General features: G+C 43.2%; 2 protein-coding genes across 2 annotated transcripts in view; both read right to left on the bottom strand.

The window, feature by feature from the left end:
- Positions 1–1,198, bottom strand: part of LOC132137525 (ATPase inhibitor A, mitochondrial-like) — a 5,109-nt gene extending 3,911 nt beyond the window's left edge. The window contains exon 1 of the mRNA XM_059547559.1: positions 1,041–1,198. Coding sequence (XP_059403542.1) covers positions 1,041–1,112 — 72 coding nt within the window. The 5' untranslated portion in view covers positions 1,113–1,198. The remainder of the gene's footprint in view (positions 1–1,040) is intronic.
- Positions 1,199–7,379: 6,181 nt separating this feature from the next.
- On the bottom strand, positions 7,380–19,311 carry LOC132137523 (adhesion G protein-coupled receptor B1-like). The gene is made up of 31 exons (XM_059547557.1): positions 18,551–19,311; positions 17,770–17,919; positions 17,586–17,681; positions 17,338–17,502; positions 17,089–17,253; positions 16,781–16,945; positions 16,494–16,658; positions 16,302–16,403; positions 16,062–16,168; positions 15,775–15,969; positions 15,617–15,685; positions 15,099–15,207; positions 14,848–14,991; positions 14,691–14,766; positions 14,443–14,545; positions 14,248–14,291; positions 12,437–12,560; positions 11,311–11,414; positions 10,989–11,091; positions 10,755–10,905; positions 10,600–10,669; positions 10,439–10,505; positions 10,274–10,359; positions 10,021–10,192; positions 9,844–9,939; positions 9,718–9,754; positions 8,808–9,442; positions 8,657–8,692; positions 8,465–8,569; positions 8,274–8,324; positions 7,380–8,177 (listed from the first exon to the last, which is right to left on the bottom strand). The coding sequence occupies exons 1-31, from the start codon at positions 19,260–19,262 to the stop codon at positions 7,980–7,982; spliced, it is 4,602 nt and encodes a 1,533-aa protein (XP_059403540.1). The 5' UTR covers positions 19,263–19,311; the 3' UTR covers positions 7,380–7,979.
- Positions 19,312–26,074: the final 6,763 nt, after the last annotated feature.

Here is a 26,074-nt window from a genome sequence, read left to right as displayed (position 1 = left end):
TCCAAAAGATCTCATTTCATTGGCTGGATCGTACAGACGCTCATCGATGGTTGGCCAGTTCACATGTCAGTCAGAAGCACTAGACTCAGTGGCCGGTTTTCGTCGGGTGTGAATGACAACGCGTAAATTGACAGACAATGTAGACGTGAGAGTCGAGAGATATTTATTTATTTATTTAAATTCTAATATAAATTATTTTATTGGGCATGAAAACTCATTGATGGCATGGTGGTAATAAAAACATTCGGGGCTCCAGCCCCCTTAGCCCACCCCTAACGCCGCCCCTGATTTAAAGCTTTATTATTTTTCTATTAATCGGACTGAAAATCCAAGAAATAATTATTATTTACAAAACTGTTACTCCTCATTCTTCCCAGTGTTTCCGGTCTAAGAATAATAGAATAAAAAACATCGGGTGTGCGTTATTTATTGTCTATTATAATACTGTAATTGTTGTTTTAATGATATGCAAGCTGACATTATTGATTATGTCACTCATTTTGCAAGAAACAAACAAAAACACATTTTGAGAGTCCAAAAGCATCGTTATGATATAGATATGATGTAATTAATTAGTGTGTGTGTGATTAAGATCAACAAACAAGAAGTTCTTACTGTGTCAAACTATATTGTTATATTAGTTCCAAAAGAGAGCGAATCTGTTCTTGATTAATCATGAAGCAATCATTCAATGATCCATTCATAAAGACAGTGACTCGCCTCGGTTCTGAATGATTTGAACGAATCGTTTGAATGAATCACTCATTAAGATCGGGATTTAGCGCCACCTGATGGTGGTTTACTGTTATAATTATCCATAATAGGCCTAAACCATTCAAAGTACCTGCGCAACAACACACCATGTAAAGTTCATTATAGCAAAACATGAATGAATAAATAAATGCTCTGGTTTTCAGACACGTTTATGCCTCTTTCACTGCACGCGCTGTATATATTGGTCATGTCTGCACTGTTGCAGTTGTCTCGAGCATCTCTCTCGAACACAAACTGATGCTGAGAAGAGTCTTCAGAAACATTACCTGATCGGATCCCATCCGGAACGACGAGGTGAAATATCCTCTCAGAGCTCCTCTGAGCAGCTGTCGAGCCATGGCTGAGACAGACGACCAGACTATCAGACAGAAGAGTTTGCCCTTGTGCAGAACGGAACACGGAAGTGACCGAGCAGAGAGTGACCCGGATCACACAGCAGCGCGGAGTCTCGTGAGCGCCGCCTGGCGGCCGGAGAGAAGCGCACCGCGCATGCGCAGCGACATCTTTACATGTGCTCATATTTTAATGTTATCTAGTAAAATTATGATTTTCTTTCACAAATACATGTTTTGGTTCATTTCTCTGTAACGACCACACAAAAAGGTGTTTGTAATTGTTATATGAGAATATACTGTTTTTGAATGAAATTAATGATCAGTGTTTGCAGTTTTGAGAAGTTCCACTAAGCACATATGATTATATTAATTTCCTGACTGATGCCATCATGCTGTAGTTATAATAATAATGTGTTAACAGGGTCACAGATGGGTGTAGCCAGAGTTATGTACTGTGTGTCATTACAGTAAACTCCTGCAGTTCAGAGCAGCTCTGAAACAGACAGAAACTGATCATTATTAACACAACAAACAAAATGTTCTGAGAATTCCCGTGAAGTTATGAAAACATCATTTCTGAATGTTCTTTGAATGCTCGAAACATCCAGTTTCTTAATGTTTTAAAAACGTTTTTTATTGGTTACGTGAACGTTAATAGAACATTCCTTTTGTATCATTTTACAAATAGAAAATTAAATTAAGTTAAATAAAAATGTATGCATTTAGCAGATGCTTTTATCCAAAGTGACTTACATTGCATTCAAGCTAACAATTTTCTCCTAAGATGTGTTCCCTGGGATATTATCGGAACGTTACATTTGAATATTCTCTGAAACAAATAGTAACATTTAAAAACTTCAGATGAACGTCCAACTAAAATGTTTCAGAAAAAAGAAACGTTCCATGAATGATGTACGAATAATGTTATATAAATAAATAAATATATTAAACAGCATAAATAACATTATTAAGGACGTTAAATATTAAGTTAACGAGAATTCTGTCATTATTTACACTCCATCACGTTGTTCCAAACCTGAATGAACAGTTTGCTCCCCAGTATTATTAAATCTTATTTTTAAAAATAGTAGAAATAGGAAATATATATATATTTTAATTTACAAATGTGAAATATATATATATATATATATGTTTCAAAATTAAGAGAATTTTATTAAAACAAGAAGAACATTTAATTCAATGGGAAAACAAGATAATTTTTTTCTGGTATAAAAACAAAAATGCACTTAATTTTGATACTTTTTCAGAAAACAAGACTTGTTGTTATGTTGATTTGAGGATGTTTAGATATGTATAAATGTAAAAATGTATGTTAATGTCATGAATTTAGTGCTGACGTACATACAGTTCATGATAAAGTATGTAACATATTCAGTATGTATTTTCTCATCCTCAGAAAGCAGTGTGCAGCAGTAGTGTGTGAAGTGAGACACAGCCGGAGGTTCGTGTGGTCAGCAGAGGGCAGTACATCCCTGGGTCCTGTCCTCTAAGATCAGCACACTTCAGCCTGTGATAGAGTCCAGCACAAACTCAAACCAAACTTCATTTGCTCGTTCCAAACCCATATGAGTTATGAGACATGCTGAAGAATGTTGGTAACCAAACACTGACTGCCATAGCAGGGAAATAAAGGATAAACTACTTCGTCAGACATTTTTCAAAATATCTTCTTTTGTGTCCAATAGAAGTAAGATACTCAGTTTGGAAGAACATGAGGGTGAGTAAACGATGACAGGGTTTTCATTTCTCTTTTTAGTCTGTCCTACTTCAGGCTGATCTGGCTCAAAGCTTCCAGTCAGCACTATCACCAATCAAACAACACAGACGTGAAGAATGGCTTGATTATGACACATTTCATGAAGCATAACCTGCGCAAAAGCTTCCGAGCTGTGAATAACAGGAACTGTGTAATGCAGCTGAACTCTGAGAGCATCCGGCGTCTTTATATGGACTTCCGGAGGTTCGCTGACCTTGAATAATATGTTCTCTCTTTCTTCTTTGCTCCACTTCTGCTGTTGCCAATGGAAATAGTTTCCTGGCAACCATCATCTGCAGAGCAATGACAAGGTGAGGTCATTCTGCGAGTCCAACATCAGTCTGCACATAGAAGTGTATTCACTAAAGCTGCAGACATGGACACGTCTCACCTGTAGACACTCTGAGCGCTTCATCAGTCACGTCTGAGCCTGAAACACACTGTAGCCACCAGAACTCAAACAAAGAACCTGAAGAACCAAGGAAACTGCAAAAGCGGCTCCTTTTCTGGAAGCGAGAGTCCCTGACTGAGATTCTGAGGGATCACAGTGAGCCAGAGTGATGACTGGACTCATTTAAATGCATGAGAACTCCAGGAGACTGACGTGAGTCACACATCTCAGGATCTCCAGCGTTCATCATCCATCACTGAGATCAAAGTCTCACATGTTCCCAGCTAATAAAAACATGTTCTGTGAAGGTTTTATCAATGTTCCCATTCGGTCATGAAACATTATTTCTGAATGTTCTCAGAACGTTCTAAAAATGTTGGTGTGAACAGAAACCGTCCATTTTTCAAACACTATAGGAATGTTACTCTTGAATGTTTTCTGGAAGCAGTACGTGAACCTCTAACTAAAACATTACAGAAATGTTTTTGTGCTTTTAAAAGTAATCCATTACATTATTGCGTTAGTCCCTAAAAAGTAGCTAAATGCATTACTTAGTTACGTTTTATGGCTAGTAATGTGTTACGTAACTAGGCTGGGCTAGCATGTTTGTTTTTTAGTATGAAAAGTTCTATTTTTGGCAAATTCACGTCTGGATGGTATGAAAAGCATAACACAGGAGAGGAACGTTCAACACTTTTTCTTATTCGTATGGTGAAATTGGATCATTGAAGGTCAGCAGCAAAGACATTTCTAAATAAAATGGGATTAAATATATAAAGGATATTTGTGTTATTTAACATTTATTTATTGCAGGTTTGCATGATATTCTGAGTTTTTATTGATTTTGAGGAATGCTGAATCTGTTTCTGTGCAGGTGAGATGAGTAAATGCATATTGTTGACATTTAGTCTAGATCTACACTAACATCATGTTCACACAGAGCACAACGCTCTGAACTCACTCCTGATTCTCTCCACATGAGAACAAGAGAGCTGTCAATCAATACGTCAGAAACTAAGTTACTGCCGTTACTTATTAGAAAAAGTAACAGAAATGTAAAATAAATATGCATTACTTTACTAGTTACTTGAAAAAAGTAATCTGATTACGTAACTCGTGTTACGTGTAATTTGTTAACCCAAACAGTGTTGAGTATAATATTGTTGAATGAATGTTTTATTAACGTTACTGGAAAAACCTTAACTTTGCGAGAACTCAGCCAGATTGGTCACCAAAGTGAGTGAACTCATACTGAGATCTTTTGATTGCACATCTCAGTATGAACCCAGTCATTTCTCAGATGATCTGAGCTGCTCTTCATTCATTCTTCAGCTCTCGACTCTTACTGACTCATTTGAGTCTTTAACAGTGCTAGCTGAGAGCCATTGAGCCATTAGATGCTCCTGAGGCCCATCATGTTACCATAGTAACCAGGCTGCAGAGATGAGGCTGGGTGCTTTCTGTTGCCTAGGTGATAGTGGCTGGAGAGGACAGTTTCACAAACACACCTGAGGAGAGAGAGAGTATCCAGATGGTAATAAATCAGCAAATTAATGTAAGACTGGGGAAGAAATTGAGTTTTTCCAGGATGTTGCTAGGGTGTGAGGGTGATCTGGTGGTTGCTAGGGTGTTTTTGGTGGTTATGTTGTTGCTACGGTGTCCTGAGTAGTTGCTATGCAGTTGCTAAGGTGTTCTGAGAAGTTGATATGCAGTCACTAGGGTGTTCTGTGTGGTTGCTATGCAGTTGTCTAGAGTATTGTTGGTTGTTGCTATGTTGTTTCTAGGGTGTTCTGAGCAGTTGCTGTGCAGTTGCTAGGGTGTTCTAGTGGTTGCTAGGGTGTTTTTGGTGTTTATGTTGTTGCTACAGTGTCCTGAATAGCTGCTATGCAGTTGCTAAGGTGTTAAAAGAAATTGTTATGCAGTTGCTAGGGTGGTTTTGGTGGTTATGTTGTTGCTAGGGTGTTCTGAGTAGTTACTGTGTGGTTGCTAGGGTGTTGTGTAAGGTTGCTATGTTGCTAGGGTGTTCTGAGTAGTTACTATGCAGTTGTCTAGATTGTTCTCCGTGGTTGCAATGTTGTTGCTAGGGTCTTCTGAGAGGTTGCTATCTGGTTGCTAGGGTGTTGTGGATGATTGGGATGTTGTTGCTAGGGTGTTCTGAGTAGCTCATTCAAACTGCCGGACGACACACATGCTGAACTGAATCCTTACTACTAGAAGTTTCAGCACATAACTAGCAGGTCTAGTACAAGTGATGAGTGACTTAACTAACAACACTAACTGAACACAGATGAAAACATGTCTAGTGTTCTTTAGCAGACGTTTCTCTCTGTTGAAGCGATCTGACAGACTGCAGTAAGCTGAACGCTTGAGGAGATTGGGTTGAAACCCCGGGCTGTTGAGAGCTGTTCCCTGCGGATCTGAACTGCACTCTCAAGTCCGCTGGCATTTCACCGTGACGCAGAAGCACAGCTGTAATCCCTGAACATCCATCATGTGACTCACAATATTCAACAGTGCAATTACCTTCTCTTTTTATTGAGAGAAACAAGACAAAAACCCACACAAATGTGGCACATTCATACCGTCATGAGGAATAAAAAAACAGCCCTGCACACAATTACGCACGCTGGACCAAGAGCATTCGGCATGTACATCCAGCCCTCTCCGAGCTTTGACTCAAACAAAAGGACTGAAATGAGCGGTGAGGGGAAGCATATGGAGAGGCTGATAGATGAGAAGAACAGTTCATCATCATCAGCATTAATAAAATCATCATAATAGTTAAATTAGTAGTCCATGAATGAAAGTGAAAACTCTGTCATCATTCATTGGACATTCCTTCTGCCTAGCAATCACATATCAACCACCAGAACGTCCTAGCAACTGCATAGCAACCACTTAGATCACCCTAGCAACTCTATAGCAAGCAACAAGAACACCCTACCAACTGCATAGCAACTACCCAGTGGACCCTAGTAACTGCAAAGCAACTACTCAGAACACCTTATCCTTTTACATAATAAACTGCGATTGATGTAATGAGTTTATTGCTGTGTCCAGCAGGTCAGTTTTGGAAATTTGAAAAATGGAAATTGGTCTTTCGGGGAAAAATTGGTAATTATATTGATGTAAATGAAAACAATCTAATATTTTTTCATAAAAAGACATTAGGCAAGAAAACACGACATCTTCTTACAGCAGAATTTTCCCCAAACTGCAATCATTAAAGCTGGAGTATGTGATGTTTGAGGTGTCAGTTTCCTGTTCAGAGTGAGTCACTGGTAGTTTGATCTGTTGGCATCTCAACTTCTGACATCATGTGAGTTTCGGGTATGACTGAGATGTTTGACTGACCAATGACAAGGGAGGGAGAGTGCTCGGGAAACCCAACAGTCATGATTTCTGCAGTTCTGATTGGCGCTGCTTGTATTGCAGAAGCAACTTCTTCAGGAGAGTGAAGAACAGACACTGTATAATTTCAAGTTTTTATTTTATTAGAAATGAGACACTTTCACCCATTGTTGTTAAAACTGTACAATCACAAGAGGAAGTCAAATACACAGAGACTCTGGTGCTGGAGATTCAGACAGACATCGGGACCCTCACGCAAACTTAGAGACGCAAGGAAGGATATCGGCACACAGAGACAAACAGGTTTATAAATCAAGAGACCGTACAGACGACAGAGGGTTTAGTGTCTCAAAAATATAGAGGAATCAAGTAAAAAACTCTTTTTTCAGGATTTTCCTGAAGCACAGTCAGATATATCTCTAGGCTATTACTATATCATATTTTTCTTTCCTGAACATTCTTTTAGCAGTAAGACACAACGTCTTGTGTTGTCCTTCTCGTTTAATAGCTAATACAGTCCATGAACAGTGTTGTCATAAATGTTTCTATATGCTCTAAAAAGATGATACAAAACTCTGAAAATGGTTAACAAAATCTTGCCAAGATATTAATGTCAGTCCTGCTTGGGCATCAAGCATCTGTCCTCATATCGCACTGATGCCAGTCTATTGTTCAGCATAAATACTGCACTGGGAACATCTCCCGCTGGCACTGCGGAAGTTCACAGGTGGGCAGGAGCCCATGCTAAATGCTCAGCTCTTTATAGTCAAGTTTTCAGTACAATTATTTCCCCAAAGTTTGATGGAAGCGTCCAGAAATGCTTTGCGGAAAACACTAAAAAACAAAGACCACAGCGATTGCAGTTCATCTGCGTCCATTCGGCACAGCTAACAACCCCTAGTGGCTCATTGGAGACATCGGCCTCTTAGAGAATGCTCTGGAAGGGGCCGCAAAGGGCCATACTCGAGCGGCCAAGAAAGCGTTCGACCCTCCTGCAGGAAGATTCGCACCATTCCTAAACGGAATTGTTGAAAAATGAAAGAGCACAGGCAGGCGTCCACACCACCTCCTGGACCAGATGGAAGCGTGTTGGGAAAAGCTCTCGATGAACCAACCAAGAATCTCTCTTCGCATGGAGATCGGAAAACCTTTCTCCCAGTTCAGACGCCTTCTTATGACTGAGGTCAGTGCCATCCTGAGCTGAGAGCTACTTCTGAAGCCGGAGAGACACATATTCAAATGACAGATGGGTACAGGTACCTCTCTGCCCTCTTCATGCTCATCCTTTCATTTCTGCTCTCTTTCCCAAATCAAAAACAGACCGAGGTGTTCAGGGTTAAACGCTGTGCCCTCACACCTCTGTCTGGAGGTCGATGATATCTTGGCCCACCAGAGGGATGGTCGCTCTGGCCTTTTCCCATTCCATGCCCTGGAGATCCAGAGGAGACACCTGCAATGGTTCCATGTCCTTCCGGACCCAGGCAGGAGGAGACGCCTGTGACCTGCTCATGCTCTCCCAGGACCGATCCATTGCTCCCTGCTGCTTATCCTGGAAAGATACATTGGGAACAGTGTTATAGACCCTGCAGTTGGCAGTGAATGAGAAAATGTGCTTCACAGACAGTCGAAATATCAAGACACTTACGCTGTGGTTTGTCTTGTCGCTTCCAGCAGAGGAAACGCTCCATCTGACGGACTGCAGAGAGAAGACAGCATTACTCTAAATACCAAACGATTGAGAGTAAAAGTGTTCATGTCTGCAGGACATTAAATAATGGCTGCTCTGATGCAAAAATGAGAGAGTTCCACTAATGTCTGTCTTGTTTAGCGGCTCACCTTGCTGTCAGATGCTGGAGACTCCCTGTCCTTCTCAGCATGATGCATCTTCCTGTTGAGGTCCTGGAACATATTCTGATGGCGTTTTCGTGTGTGCATGATTTTCTACACGACAGAGAAAGGAAAGGGTTAAAACTGCACTGTTGTAGATTTACATTCATCCACAGTGGAAAACTCTGTAGGAGTAACTACCTCAAAATCCAGTTCTGCGTAACGAGATTTCTGCCTCTGTGAGAGTTAAGCAGAAGAAGCCACAGCAAACTTTAGTTTCACATACATTGCATAATTAATTTAGATGCAGTGTTCTGCAGTAGCATTAGCGAGACTAAATTGTGTCTCTTACCCCCTCGCTGACCTCCAAAGAACTCATGGACAAGGTGGAGATGGTTTCGCTCTTGGACATCATGGAGTTCATGGAGTCGAACGTGTCGCCCAGACTGCTGGTCACGTGACTCTCGCTGGAGATGTTGTGGATGTTTTGGATGGGTGAGTCTCGCTCCGAATATGATACACTGACACGGTCAGCGGGGAGAGTCTTGACAGCGTAGGCAGCTTGCGGTTCGGCGAAGGTTCCACTCAGATGCATGAGACGGGCCTGTGGGAGATCGGTGCTGATGTTGTATTTGCTGGAGTTACTGGAGTCGTCCTTGGGTTTGGAACGAAGGGTTGAGGTGGTGTTGGGCAGGAGGACATAACCGCTGCCATCCGGACAGATGCTCTCGGCCTGAGCGAGGGCCAGATCGGCATCCAGCTGCTTGAAGAGCTCACTGTCACACACGTACATGGGTTTGCCACAGGTCAGGTCCACTCCACGACCTTTCTCTCTCCGCAAGGTGAGCGTGTGGCTGGAGTATTCAGGGAGGGGGGGAATGTGGCTCTTTCCGCTGGGGTTAGACGGAAGGGTGTGGAAGTTTGGGCCGAGGGGCAGGGGCATCTGTGGAGGGGGCATCTTCTCCTCTGATGAGCTCTTCATTCCACCTGAAGGGAGGCAGAGAGGCATGTGAGAATACTGTCCTCTTGGAGCCCAAAGCGACCCTAGTTTAGTTTCTTATCATTACCGAACCATAAGAACACCTCAAGTTTCATGCTATAAGGCAGAGGTGTCCAATCCAGAATTTAGCTACAACCAGCTTCCAGATTCTAGTCATCCTCAAAAGACTCAGCTGAGTTTATTAAGGGTTGGAGCTAAATTATCCAGGAAACCCCTGCTCAAAGGTGATAAGAATGTGGTGATCTTTTGTTTATATCCTCACCTGGTCGGTTTGAGTCAGCATCCTTCTCAAAGTCAGGCTGTACACAAGAAAGAAAGAGGAGAAATTGAGTTATAAATATTAGCATTATTATTTAAAGTACATGAGAATACTTGCATGTAGACTCACCACAAGCTGTGTGTGGCCGTTCTGCAGAGAGCTGCCGGAATCACCGTTCCCGTCGTCTTTACGGTCCACCACACGGCACTTCACTGCCTCCTGGACCTGAAACACGTTATGAGTTATGAGCTCTGGCACACTTAAACATGTTAAACGCACACCTGCTTCGATTGTGAATGTACTGACCTCTCTGCGCAGGATGCAGTGCACCATGACAATGATGAATCCCTCCAGAGAATCGAAGACAGCAAAGAGGATCTGAAACAGCGCGGAGCGGCGGTCTGTGATGGCCAACACTGCAGACATCCACGTCAGAGCGAGAAGAGGGAGAACCACACAGGAGCTCCACAGTGACGCCCTGCAGGACAGTGCATTTAATACATGCTCTGGGCTCTTTAATGTGACTGGTGTTTAATTAGGTATGTATAGTATTTCTTACCCAGCTCTCTCTTTCAGCTTAACGTCTGTGATGCCGTCCTTGGACACAAGCTTGTTGAAAACCAGAATTCCAATCACCATGTTGACCTGAAAATACACAGGGAGACATCAGTGAAGGCTCAAAACTGCACTGTCAATCATGCAGTGTCCAAGAGCGGCTCCTCACCAGAACGACAGCAGCTGCTGGACCCACAAATGAGTACAAGAGACCACCTTCAAGAGACAACCAACAGCTGTGGAGAAAGAAGAAGAAACACCATTGTTAAACTAACAAAGACACACATGGAAAGAGAAAGACAAGCAATGCAAAAGATGGGAAATACTCACTAATTGACGGTGCCGTAACCCTTGGCTTTGGTGAAGCCAAACGAAATGGCAACGACTAAAGCGGGCAGACCTGAGAGAGAATCCAGAGAGAGTTAAACACCCCATCACATGAGACATGCAACACGCTACAGAAACACAAACACAAACACACTCACCCCAGCCCAGACACAGGAAGCGCTTGCGGATGATGCGGTTACGCAGGCGGCCTGTAACGGCCATGTAGGACTGCCACGCCTCTGTCAGGACCCAACAGAACGAGGACAGGAAGAAGAAATGCAGGAGAGCTGCCACCAAGGCACACATGACCTGCGAGAGACAGACGGAACGAGAGGTGAGCCGAAGGTCATCGGAGCTGATGTGAACGCTCAGCTTCAGCCTCGGGTTTATACCTTGTTGCGGGCTTGTGTCTGACTGATCAGAATGAGGGCGTTGGAGCAAATGATTGACAGACAGAAGTTGATCAGAATCACTGAGCGCTCAGAACGGATGTACCTGAGAAGTAAAAGAAAACATCAATTAATGGAATCCAATTATTCAGAATTTGACGCTATTGTAGTTCCATTCTGCTTCATAAAAACTGGTCTTTAATTATGAGATGAATGGCTTTTTAGTCTATAATATTTCATGTTTCTCTTCAGGTTAATACATAAAACAGTACACAAATCATTAAATCGGTAAATCAAGCATCAAGCGTAATGGTAAGTTTCTTACTTCCACACAGAGACGTAGATGATGATGAGAAGGAGGAGCGTGAGGGACGACACCCCGCATCCCACAATCATCGTAACCGATGGCAACAGAGATTTATCCATGTTCTGTGAAGAAACACAGTAACATCAGTGTTAATGCAAACACACACACACACACACACACACACACACAAACAGAGCTCCCTATGGACAGAATGACTGGCAGAAACAGGGAAGCTGATGTGAAGGAGACGTGAAGGTGAGAGAGATGCTCCACATTCCTCCACTGCTGCTCCACATTAGCACATTTAAACGATGTCAGGTGTGTGTGTGTCCTGCAGGTGGACAATTTTCACCTCTGAAATTATTAGTGTTACACACTTCACACACCTGTGGACACACACATACACACACACACCACAGTAGGTGTGTATTACATCACCAGCTGCTTTCCACCTTCATTTGCCCTTGGAGAATGAAACACATCCTAATATTTCCTCTCAACACACACACACACACACACACACACACACACACACACACACACACACACACACACACACACAAACTGAAGGCATTTAACTAAAAGTCTTTTAAACATGCTTGCACAGCGCAACGCGTCGAACCAGCGCGCTCCCGTTATGGCGCGTATCTGATTATAAACGGAAGCGTTCTGTTTGGATGCGTTGCGTTGCAGTGCAGGGCGGGTTTTTTTCCCTCCGCTTGGTGCTGATAACTGAATTACAGCGCGAGGCTGCGGATGCAGTTACCATGGCAACTGCTTCTGCACCAAAAAGATCAAAAACAACGATTCCGATCACACAAACGCATTTTAAGCACCGAACAAACACATGCACGAAATCAACCGAATTAGATTCCTAAGAACATGATGTCCTGATGAGAAGCGATCGATCACAACACTGCATCATCTCATCTCGATCGTTAGATAAAGATTAAACTCGATCACATCCGATCACCCGATGATCGATGATGAAAGAGGTTAACGGCAGCATCGATTTTCACTTACTCTCTCTCTGTCTCTCTCTCTCTCTCACACACACACACACACACACACACACACACACACACACACACACACACACACACACACACACACACACAGAGTCCGGTGATGATCAGACACTTACCAGATCGGGATTCGGTCGCGCAATCAGGGCGAATGTGGAGAGTCCGTCACACACGCATGTAGTGCTGGAGTCGCGCGACACAGATCTGCAGCCGCGCGCGGACCAGGAGCCGAGCAGAGACGCGCTGCGCGCACACACACACACAAAGGTTAGACACACTGTGAAATAAACCTGCGCACACACTCAGCAGCAGAGCAGCTCATCCAGACTCACACACGCTTCAGACCACAGTACAGTGATGCTCTTTAACAGTCAGATATATACCGAGTTATTCACATGCAATTTCAGCTATTTCTATCATGGTATCATGGTAACTTGTCCAAATTGTTCTTCTTGGTGATTTTATAATGTGCTCAGAACCACTAAAGATTCTTTATATTGGAAAATTGTTATTCATATCATTAAAATATTCTTCACACTAAGAAAAAAATGACATCATCTTATGTGGCATCACAGCGAAACCCTTTTGGAAGCTATTTTTAAGGAATGTTTAGTCTAAAAGGTTGAAAATATTCTTCATGCATAAATCCAATGTCATTCTATTTTATACTATTTTTTTTATTATGCTACAGAATTTTTTATTTTTAGTATCTTATTTATTTGCTTTCCTATCTATCACTGTTTGTGCACTATTTGTGTTCATATACTGTATTTGGCAATATTGCATGTAAAACGGATTCATTCCTTTGATCCTCTTTTATAAGTTGCTTTGGATAAAAGCGTCTGGTAAATGCATAAATGTAAAAAAAATCATGCCAATAAAGTCCTGGTGTATTTCAGAGATATTCTTCACACACACCAATAAAGGAACTGATAGCAGAGAAACACAACTGTTTCTCTCTCTCTCTCTCTCTCTCTCTCTCTCTGTGTGTGTGTGTGTGTGTGTGTTTGGCACGGGTCTGATGGCAGGTGGTTGAGCTCATGTCCTGTGAGAGACAAAGACTCCCCGATCACACAATCACACCAGTGTCACAGGAGGAAAATCACACGGAAAAAAGGGAAATGGATAGCTGTGTTCTGAATGCTGATTGGGCAAAACTGTGCTACCAAAAATACATGTGTAAGAACGTTCTGCTAACCTTCGAATTACATTCTGAAAACATTCTCCATTTTTTTTTTTTTTACGTTTTTTTTCATGGATATGTGAACGTTAGAGAAAATATTAAGGGATGTTCAGTTTTATCATTCTGCAAATCTTATCTTATACAACAACAACAAAAAACATTACACTAATTTCCAACTAAAACGTTTCAGAACAACATTCCATTAACAATGTATTACTGTTTTCGAGAACATTATTATAGATCAGATAACTGATAATGTAATCATTTTGAGAATGTTCTCTGTAAATACATGACAATAATAGAATATTGTTGAAATTAACATTTGTAAAACTCATGGTGAAAATATAAAAAATATATATTTTTAATAGAAATAGATATATGGAGTTCAGAGATCTGAATGCTTTGATTTAAAAACAAGTAGGTTCCCAACTTTGATCAGAAGTGTGTGTGTGTGTGTGTGTGTGTACGTGTGTGTGTGTGTGTTTGTGTGTGTACGTGTGAGTGTTTGTGTGGGCAGTGGGATGGTGAAAATAAGATTGAAGGTTTTTAACTTGCTGTGAATATTCATGAGATCATAAGTGATGTGTGTAAGGGGGCGGAGGCTCATTTGCATATGATTAGTGGTTGTCAGGGAGGTGTGGAGATGACACACTGTACTGAGGGCAGAAGAGAGTGTGTGACCTTTAGAGCTGCGACAACAACACACACACACACACACACACACAGAATCACAAGCGTTCCACCCACCTCTCGCTCTCGTCCCAGGCGATGCAGGTCTCGTTCACGGTGCCCTGCAGAGAGAGAGAGAGAGAGAGAGAGAGAGGTGAGAGGTCTGGTTAGGAGGAGTTCGATCTGTGTCATATGTCACTTCCTCCACAGTCTTTAACTGCACACACACGCTCAGAACAGAACAGATGAACGATAATTTCCATGGCAACTCACATTGTGCAGGTGTGGGAAGTTGATCTCAACAGGTGCAGACAGGAAGCCAGGGTTGGGCTTCACCGTTACCGTGACGACCTTCGAGTTGAGCAGCGTGCTGTTGCTGCAGGAGCAAGAGATGATCGATCGATCAGAATTTAATATAATATATTTCACTGATTAAAATGATATGAATGAACTAATTATTTAACAAAAATATAACTTTTGAGTTTTAACAGTAATGTAATTTCTAAAAAAAACTCTTTTACCTCTGGAAGGACAGGATGGGACCCAGATTTCTGTAGAGAACGATCCCGGTGACAAACCCAGTGCTCTGCTCAGCATCTATACACACATTCAGAGCTGCGTTAGTCTCATTTCACACCAAACACACGTCAGAATATATGTGTGTGTGTGTGTGTGTACCTGGAACATCTAGACTCAGAGCGCTGCGGGACACTGTTACTTTCTCTTCTGAATTGCGGACCCAATCGATTATCCCACGCCAGCCCTTCAGGGGGAAGTTCACATCAGAGGTCATGGTTCGGGGACGCTTCTGGATGCTGAGCTCTGAAGAGATGGTCAGAAAACACCAGTCAAACACACACACACCAAAGCATGTGCTGCACTCATATATCCACCTTTTGCCCCACACTCATGACCTATTTCACACTCACCAAGATTGTCTGTGACCTCGTAGATGTCCTGGAAATCTCTCATCTGACGTCCGATCATGTCAATGAAGTTCTCGATCAGACTGAAGAACTCCTTGATGTTTGCGCCCATCTGCACAGAGCAAAACAGCACTGTTATTGCTAACCAAAACTATTATAAAATCTTTAAAAAAAATAAAGCTGAAACAACATTAAACATAAATATTGGTTGAACTTAAAAAAAATGACTATCACTAAAACAAAACTTACTTCTAACAATCTTTAATTAAAATAATAAAAAAACTGAAAATATGAAAACAAAAGCTATTTAAATATTAGTATATGAATAGCACTAAAATAACAGGCACACATAGAGAATGGTCTGGTGACTGATTCATTAGTGTGTGTGAGAGCTGACGTGTGTGTGTGTGTGGGCGTGTGAGGTGTTGGCAGTGTCTGCTGTCACAGATTGGCATGTGGGTGCGCTCCATTTCTCTGCTTCTTTATTTCTCCTTTCACCCTTTTTTGGTATGATGACTTACCAGTTGAGCTTCGTCCCATTTCTCTCGGTGTGTCTCCTGCAGTAAGTTACTGATGGTGTGAGCGTAATTCTGTGGGTCAAACAAATCAAGTTTATTAGACCAGAGCTTCTATCATTTACACTTTTCCCATCATCGTTATGTGCTTTGGTTTTGCGTACCTCCACATCTGCATTGCTCAGGCTCATCTTCGACCCTCTGAAGATCTCTGTGCTGTTCCTCAGGACCTCCATCACAGCCAGCAGGTCACCGCTGTACTTCATATTGTCAGTTGACACCATCCTCACATTAGACATCACCTCAGACACGCCATCAACCAGCTGACCGCTCTGAGACTGATTCACGTGATCACGCATCTGGAAGGAGAAGGACCTTTGAGAACTCTGTCCTGATGCCTTTAGGAACATGAAGTACTAGTATGTTGTTAACAGTGTTCTGTGAGTCTTACCTGGGTCTGGATGTCCTGGATTTCTTTGGAGATGCATTTGATGTGAGTGGGGTTCTCCCAGAAGGCCAGACCCACGGCGTCCAGTGTGCATCTGCGGAGGATCAGGCCTGCAGGAGTCAGGGAGAGCAGGGTTAATGCCATCCAGAGGAAGAGACTGTCTCTCTAACTAAAATCAGGCTATGACCCACATTCAACACACAAAAACTAGAGCGCTGGATGACTGAGATGTCTGATCAGTACCTGTGGCATCGGAAGGACAGGACACAGCAGCTGTGTCGCCCGCAGGCGTTCTCTTCCACACCACACTGCCATAGTTCTCCTCTCCACAGATCTCGTGAGGTTCTGTGACACACATTTTAAAGCACTTAACGATGCCGCCTCAAAAATGACACATAGATTGCTGCGAGTAAAACATCTGGTTTGAGTTCTCACCTGGGCACCGCTTCTCGTTGCAGTTTCGCAGTTCTTTTTTATCTCCGTTGCAGGGCTCTCCACTAAAATAAGGTCCTTCACACACTCTCTGTCTGAGCTGATGGCCTCCACCGCAGGACTTGCTGCAACTGCCCCATGAGCTCCACAACAGCCATCTCCCGTCCACTAGAGGGTGACAACACACTTAAGTATCGTTCATAAAAACACTTGCTGAGCCATTTAGGGACCATTCACAAGAAACACTTCATATTCATAAATTGGAAAGTATTTGGAGATGAATACTGTACCTGGGCAATCTCTGAGGAAGCAGTTGGTGGTTTCTTGCCATTCTCCTCTGCACTCTGAGCCTCCGTACGAGGGACCGTTACACTCACGAGTTCTCTTCATCGTTCCATTTGAGCAAGAGGCAGAGCAAGGAGTCCATGCGGACCAGTCGTTCCAGTAGCCATCAACTATGCAGAGGGGAAAGACAGAATAATTATTATTATTGAAGCTCCACAGTCATCTTCCTTGTTGCATTTGAAAAGGGCTTGTATTATTGAGGTCAACAGTGCCATCTGGTGTTGAGATCTGGAATAGCGGTCAGTTGACTGACCTGGGCAGACTGCGATGTTGCAGAACTTGGTCTGTTTGACAGGTCCACGGCAGGGTTCTCCACCATTCTTAGGCTGTTTGCAGGTGCGGACGCGATCACGGTATCCACGACCACATGTGGATGAGCACAAACTCCAGGGAGCCCATTCGTCCCACGCTCCATTCACTGCAAAAACGTTATCGTTAAGCAATCCTTCATTCCATGATCCAGACAAATGAAAGTAGGCACTGTATGCAAGATCTGAAGTACCTGGGCAGGCGGCAGTGTTGTTGCAGGGTCGATTCTCTCTCAAAGGGCCGTTGCACTGGGTGCTGTAAGTGGATGTCATGCAAGAGCGTGTGCGGGATTGCAAGCCTTCACCACAACTCACTGAACACACGCTCCATGAAGACCACGTGTCCTGCTGGACCTCTTCTGCAGCATAACAAAGAAAATGATTTAGCAAATGACCTCCACTATTCCGGACTGCTTTCTAATGTTCCAAAAGAGACACACACCTTTATGAGGGGCCTGGTTTCCCATGATGGTGCCATCAGAATCACGTCGCTGGCTGATGATGGAACGCAGACCTTGACTTCTCTGTTGGACTTGGCCTGAACAAATCAACACAAACCCACATGTAAGATCTGACAGCATGCTTTTGGATTCACTGCAGTGCACATTTATGGACGTGGAACTGACCGATGCAGGGCTGAGGGTTGCAGGCCCGTCCCTCCTCTACGACGCCCTCACAGACACCATCCTCAGGCTGGCACACACGGCTGCGCACCTGGACTCCGCCGCCGCACTCGTTACTGCACTCGGACCAGCGGCCCCATCCATTCCAGCCTTCTGCAAACACATCACACAGATAAGCTCCACATCACTTCTGTTAAGTGCACATGGTGGGTGAGTAATGCTGAAGAGGTGGAGGAGAGGACATTCGCTGCGAATGAGTCATGTTTAATGCTGCAGTCAGTGCTGACATCTGCTGGTCAACTCTGGTATCAGCATGCAAACTTCAGGAGCTCAATAGAGGCATCAAATCTTGCCTGTCAACTTATTGATAATCGATGTGGCATTGTTTTGTCATAAATGTAGGTTTTATGTCAAAGAGGCAGCCGCTATAACAGTGGGGTGAAAAGTCTCTTAGACAGACAAACACTTCTGAACCTTTTCTAAACAAAACGGAGCTTTGAAGGCCAAATGCCAGGACACCACATGATATGACTGTTTGAAAGGGTGAATTGCCTCTAGTACATGAGGCGCTCTTTGTATGTGGTACTTTTGGAGCCCGAGCGAGTTGCTATGACAACCTCAAGCACAGGGCATTGACTGCTTTAACGGAGGCTTGGGGAGCAGCTGCTCCAGCACAACCACATCGACAGTTTTGTTTGCTGTTCTGGCAGAACAGCATACAATTTTGCCTGATTTTTACCAACCAAACAAGTTGCTACTGAAACCTTGCATCTCACACACTTACTTATGATCTCGGCGTCGCGGTTGCTGTCTCTAATGGTGGGTGAGCACTTCTCGGTGTAGACTCCACCCCTGTAGCAGCCACCGTTTCTCCTTTTGGGAGGCTCCCAGCACTGACAGGGGGTCATCATGATGCCGCAGGGGTTTCCATGGGTACTGGTTGCCAGGCAATCTTCCAGCCACTGACACAGCATCTCACAGGCTGGCATACTCGGGTTCCTCTTCCCCACAACCAGAAACTCAGCGTTGAACTGGCTGCCTTCGTCGTTCCCTTCGTCGTCCTTCCCAGACTCCATATCAAGACGTGGCATCACCTTCCGCACCTGCAGGAACTGTTTGCTGGACTCCAGGTAGGCCACAGCAGAGGAAGCATCACACAGTCGAACCACCTCATCGAAGCTCTCCATGCCCAGGTATGTGCGAGAGGTCTCCAGGAACGAGTCGAACTGGAAGGTTCGGACCTGTCGTGGGGTGCAGGACTCGGTAGGCTTGGTGATCTTCATGTAGACAGTGTATCGGCGAGGATCAGGGTTTTGCAGGGTCCAGGAGCATGGCGTTGATGGCAGGGCAGTCTTCGAGGAGAACAAACCGAAGAAGCGGCTTTGCTCCAGGGTGGCACAGGTGGCAGATGCTGGCCCAGATGGAGTGGAGATGCCTGGGGTGAACATCACGCACATGCATGTGCACAGCGCCAATGAGACGGACCACCACTCCATGTTTTCACTTCAGGAGGATGGGTGGACCCTTTGATAGGAGTTAACTGGGCTTCTTTGATCTGGCAGGGGTTTTTATCTTTTTACTGAGATAAATGTGAATGGAGGGTTTGATGCTTAACTAGATAGTAGTGACCATATCTGTGGGAAAACAAGAAACAGAAGGCACTCAGAGTTAGAACTTGTCAATCACAGTAGAACATTCATTGTAATAATTATCATACTGGAACAGGTCTGCCATCTGAATCATATCTGTAGACGAGAGCTGTCCCTCCATTAGCATTAATGTGCCTTCGAACGAGCCCTGTCAGAGTGCTGCCGCTAATGCGCGAACTGTCATTACACTCAGACTATAATTACAGTGCCCTTCACAGGAATCTCTCTCCACATCGCTCTCTCGTTCTCTACTGCCCACGCTTTCACATGTGGCAGAGACGATTGCGTCAAACTGACGTCCACGAAGACTCAGCTCGCACCCACGAAACTTTCTTACAGTGAGAGAGCAGGATATTTTTTGCAGGAACGCATGCCCCCTCCCTGAAAGACTGCAGCGATTGCAGAACTTTCTCTGCGAGTGTCAAAGTCTGACTGTTGCCATAGCTACAGGTGCTCGAGAAACGTGCAGAGCATGTTTGTGCATTATAAGCTACACCCCTCTCTTTTCAAGCACAGTCCTACCCTCTATTATAGAAATTGCCTTGTTTGGCGCCTCACTCTCTTTAGCTCAAAGACACTCATTCAGGGGCGAGATAAAAGAGAAAGCAGCTGTGAGAGGTCCTTCTAAGAGAACCAATGACCCCTCATCTTCATCACCACCTTCCTCATTCTGATATGATAATGTGAGACTGAAAAACTAAAGCTCAACAGTTGTATAAAATAGGATAAATTACTGCTCTGTTGTGTTAGCTGTCTTCAGTTACATCACTATTATCTGCACTCTGTTGAGTTTGAGAAACCGGAAAATATCGACTCTACAGAAAATGAGAGTACTTCAGCTCTGCCACTCTACCTCTTTCTATAGCCCAAATGGGGGCTGAAATTACACATTACATCTGTAGTTATGGAAACAGCTGATTTTCAAAAGAGCTGAAGTAGAGTCAGCAGGAAGTGTGTGTCAGAGTGACAGACAGAGAGTGAGACAGACAGATGCACAGTGAATGCAGCACGCTCATTTACCCCTGATGTCTTCTGGCTGATTTGATCCTGGGATGAATGTTAGATTGTATCAGATCTAAACAAACATTGACACTTTGATTTTAATCCTGGGAAAGTCTGAGACACACATGGCTCTGCCAAGCCCACTAGGAGCCATCTGTGAGCTCAGATCTGCTGCTGAGACATCTCAATGTGTGTCTACTGCTGTCAGAACAATTACACACACACACACACACACACACACACACACACACACACACACACACACACACACACACACACACACACACACACACACACACACACACACACACACACACACACACACACACACAACTATCACTGTGTGCATGACCAAACACATACACTTTGACAAACAACACTCATGAAAGACAGACACCTGCAGGACGAATCCTTTGCAAAAATATTTCATGAGTTTCTTTATCTACATGCCAGATGAATTGCAGCATCAACCATGATTTGCAACATAGTCAACATTCAAGCGTTTTGCAGTGAGATGTGATTAAATCAAAAATAAATTAATTTATCGATATGTGCAAACAAATGACTCGTTGAGCGTGCAAAGTCGAGCCGCTCGCTCGTGTACGCGCAGCAGACATTATCAGTCAAACTCTGAAAAGAGGAGCGAAATCAATAGCACGCAACAACTTTTCAAGTAAACACAGCATGCAAAGCGCATGAACACTGATTTATTATAAAATGCGTTGCAGTTAGAACTTAAGGTGCAGATAATGAAATCAACTAAACTAAATGTAGAATTTATTGAGCTGCATCAATACTCACTAAGCATTTAAATAAGCATAATCATTAAGTAATCTTCTGTTAATAACGTTTGCAAGAGTTCATTTACTTTGCAAAACGAACTTCTTTTCACTAAAGCCAGACGCACAAACCCAAAACAAGACAAATAGGGCAACACAGCATCAGCGAGTGACGAGAGCGTTTCAGCACCGCGGACAGCGGCACAACTTCAGCACCATCCACCCATGCATGCATCCACACTCGCACCGCACATCATCAGGTAGTTAAGCACCACTGACCAAACCAAGACCATCCACGATAACGTGCATTAAAACAAATGGCAGCTTCTGTTACCTGTTGCTGAGTTACTCTATCGTGTCTAACAAGCGCGCTCCATCCGACACTCTCAAAGTTTTCCGCGGGAATGCTGGGATGCGGGAACGGGTCAAAACGCGTCCAGACGTCCCGGGCTGGATGTCCAAGTCTCGGTGCACTTCACTTCCACAAGCGCAACGGCACAAAGCGACTCTGACCAAACTCCAGAGAGTTTACTACCAACCTCTTCTAATGCTGCTTCTGTATTCCAGTGAGAGCAAGCGAGCTAATAACGGGCAAAGAACGAACGCGGAGCTCCGGAGGCTCGCTTTTCTCGGTCTGCTTTTTCTCCTGTCACGGTTGGTACTTGTACTCTCGGCTTCGGAGTCTTGCTGCTTGTGGTCTGAAGTGTTTGAGTCGGAGTGGCGTATGGCCTCCTCGCGCTGCCTTATAAACCCCTCCACCCTGCGTGGATCGCGCGCACCAGTGAATGAGACAGCGCGCGGGGGAGAGAGAGTGTGTGTGTGTGTGTGTGCTCGCGCGCGCGCACTGGACACACAGAAAGACGAAGGGAAGCGCCGATGTGCGCACACACGAGCGCAGAACCGGAAAGAGAGACTTCACGGCGCTTTCTCTCACTGACAGCGAGAGTTACATCATTACACCTGATTGCCCACACTAATCAATACGACTGACACACATCAAACGAGCGACAATCAATCGTGTAAACATGATTATTGAAGTAGGCTACATTTACCGTTTAAGTCTTTCGACTTCATTAATGCTTTATTCACCTTGTTACTTGCCGCTTCTTTAATTATTTGTGAAACTTACTAGCAATTTCTACGCCACTTTTTTTTGTTTACACAATAATCAAACAACGTTTTTATTCTATATGAATTATAAAACAATCACAACACAATTAAACAAGTAGTATCACAGTTGAAGGCGTTTATTTGATTGTTTTATTTGATACTGCTGTGTGTACAAAGTATTAATTTAACTTTGTTTTGTTAATTGAATACTATTTCACGCTTAATTTAATGAGTTACTTGTGCTTCTCTGTAACTATTTGTGAAATTTGCTACTAAAATTGCTTCTACCTCAATAGAGTAGTATCATAAAGTATTATTTTTGGATGATATTATAATCAAGCGGGGAGTTTATTTGACTAATTTATTTATTTATTTTAGTGTGTGTGTTGTAAGAACTGTAGCAAACTTTATGTGCTTAAGTTAATAAGATTTCTCCTGCGAACACGCGCGCACACGCGGACTGAGGGCGTTCACGCGCTTCCCGCCAGGAGAGCCTCGCGGGAGAGTCGGCGTTTTCTTCCCAATATTTACCGAAACCCCGCAGATCTGCCGTGTGTCCGAGTAAGTGCCCATTCCCTCACATGAACATCAGCCAAACCCTGAGAATAGAGTGGAGAGTGTGTGCGCATTACTCATCAGCGGAAGCAAAGGTAGGAAAACACTTATTCAGTCATGTGTGATTCACTGCACTGACAGAGAAATGAAGACCTCCTCGAGATCCTGCGGCACCTGTTCACTCTCAAGGCATTCAGCCCAGGCTTAAGAAGAGACCTTCCCTGAAGCTAAGTAGATCGTACAGCAATTGCCACCGGTGATCATCTTAGCGATGCTTTTGAGAAACTCAGCCCTGATTAGGAGTGATTTTTGTGTGTCACTGATGAGTGACCCGCTTCTGAAACACAGGGCCTTCATCACACACACAGGTCTCTGCAGGCGTCATACTGCACTGCTGCCTCTAGAGGGCGCCGGCATGTGAAACAGCTGCTCTGAGAAACACACACAGGTTTGTTGGTTGACGTGATCATCCTAACTACACCATCTGACTGCTAACCACATCTTTCTTTGATGGCCATTCAGAAGGAGCTCTGTATTTGGACAAAAACAAGAAGCGTGTAAATGGTGTGCGATCAGGTGTGTAATAGTCAAGGAATCTCTGTGATTTATATCACTGTCCTGACTGATGGCGGTAAATAAAACTAAGATGATTGGAGTACTTTTGACCTAACAAACAAAACAAACAAAAATTAATATTTAAGTTTTACTACTATGAAATGTCACATTTAATACACTTTTGTTGCAAAATTTGTTTCTGCACCATTTCCCCCCCCAATAGAATTCAATCGGAAAAGAAAGACAACAAAAAGTTCTATCATGGTTATTGTTGTATACTTAATCCATAAAAACAAATTTTTTTATATATAGGGTGAAAAAAGAGTTAGACCTATGAGATTCATCCAATTACCTGAGCATAGAAAAGATGTCGAATGACAAACCTGTGAGTTTGTTGTTCAGACTGAACTGATTTAGGGCAGATTCTAGGGGCCTTGAAATTGACCGAACCAGAAATTGGCACAAACACACAATACAGCAGTGCTTATCTTTCAGACGAGGAGTGTGAGGAGTTCACACACATACACACACACACACACACACACACACACACACACACACACACACACACACACACACACACACACAAAGAACCAAGACTCAATTTCAAAAGCAGGACGAGTGTTTGGAGAAGGAGAGAAGATAATCAGGCTGCAGTGTGTGAGCGTGGGTTCAGGTTCTGTGGAGGTGACTCAGCCATGTGTGTGTGTGTGTGTGTGTGTAGGAGAGGCTACTCACAGAAGGAAAATCCTGGATGAGTTGTGAGGGAGTCCCGCCCCGGCCAGAGAACAAGAGCCCTACACAGAAAACATAGAGTCATCGTGATCAAACGCCCGCAGACGAACAGGACGTTCTGGATCTCACCTGTGAATCTGTACAGAGACACATCTGATTCAATAGTGTCTCATTAAATCACCGTTTAGCTCGTTAATTTGAAGTGAATGCATAAAAGTAGAATTAAAATGAACTGATATTCAAGGAAACTCTCATAAACTTTTAACAGAAAATCAAAACAAGCTTTAAAAGTTGCAGTGACAATTGCTTTTTTAAAGTTTTAAAAGCCTTGATAATTACCTTCTGTAAATTCTAAAACTATTTCCTGTGTGTTGTGGCCAACTGAGTAAAGAGTCACACTTAGGCCAGTGTTTGCAGTGGACCGTCCATCCATCCATCCATCCATCCATCCATCCATCCATCCATCCATCCATCATCCACACATCTTCCATCCATATTCCCTGTACAAACATAAACAGGAGTGTTTAGGCCTCTGTCTATAAATACACTGATATTAATAAGCGCTTGTGCCGTATGATTAACCTGTGTAAGATGTGTAGCGTCAGGGCGGTGATGAAACGGGACAGATGGATATTCTGGTCTTCACACACTCAATGGACAGTAATAGCTTCTTCAAGCATCCTTCACCTGTGAATAAACCTATCTGTCTGTCTCTTTCTGTCCGTCTGTCCCTTCAGCTGTGCGTCATGCACATTCACACTGATCCGAACGGATCTCATCTGCCAGAGACATGCACGGCTTTTTTAAGATCTTAAGAGGCTTTATGTCATGTCGACTCTAAAGAAAGATCTCTGTCACAAAGACACTTCAACATGCTCATAAACAGCAGAAACCACACTTGACAAACACAGGCCGAAACTTCCCATCATACACCAGTCCATTTGTTTATTTATTTACTTGCTTGTTTATTAACTTAGTTACTAATTTATTTATATACCTAGTAATTTAATGATTTACTTTAACTTATTTATATACCTAGTTATTTATTTACTTATTATTGATTTACTTATTGACGTACCTATTTCTTTCTTTCTAATAGCGCACAAAAGGAGGCATGTCCTTACACAAAAGGGGTGTGGCCTCTCATCACACAACCTCTCCAGACTAGACAAGCTTCACTGGTCGAATCTCCCTTTTCTGTCCAAGATACTAGAAAAGGTGGTATCCTCACAATTATATTCCTTCTTAGAGAAAAATGGTATATGTGAGGATTTCCAGTCAGGATTTAGACCGTATCATAGTACTGAGACTGCTCTCCTTAGAGTTACAAATAATCTGCTCTTATCATCTGATCGTGGGTGTATCTCTCTATTAGTTTTATTGGATCTTAGTGCTGCGTTTGACACAATTGACCACAACATTCTTTTGCATAGACTTGAATACTTTGTTGGCATTAATGGAAGTGCATTAGCATGGTTTAAATCGTACTTATATGACCACCATCAGTTCGTAGCAGTGAATGAAGATGTTTCCTATCGATCACAAGTGCAGTATGGAGTACCTCAAGGCTCAGTACTAGGGCCGCTACTCTTCACGCTTTATATGTTACCCTTGGGAGATATCATCAGGAAACATGGTGTTAGCTTTCACTGTTATGCTGATGATACTCAGCTCTATATTTCTTCGCAGCCCGGTGAAACACACCAATTTGAAAAACTAATGGAATGCATAGTCGATATAAAAAACTGGATGACGAGTAATTTCTTACTGCTAAATTCTGAAAAAACAGAGGTGTTAATTATAGGACTTAAAAACTCTGCTTGTAATAACCTGGAACACTGTCTAAGACTTGATGGTTGCTCTGTCAATTCTTCCTCATCAGTTAGGAACCTAGGTGTGCTATTTGATCGCAATCTTTCCTTA

This window comes from Carassius carassius, unplaced genomic scaffold (assembly GCF_963082965.1).
Source record: "Carassius carassius unplaced genomic scaffold, fCarCar2.1 SCAFFOLD_82, whole genome shotgun sequence".
Lineage (NCBI taxonomy): Eukaryota > Metazoa > Chordata > Actinopteri > Cypriniformes > Cyprinidae > Carassius > Carassius carassius.
The sequence above is the reverse complement of the archived record's forward strand: the minus strand, read 5'-3'. Positions and strand labels throughout refer to the sequence as shown.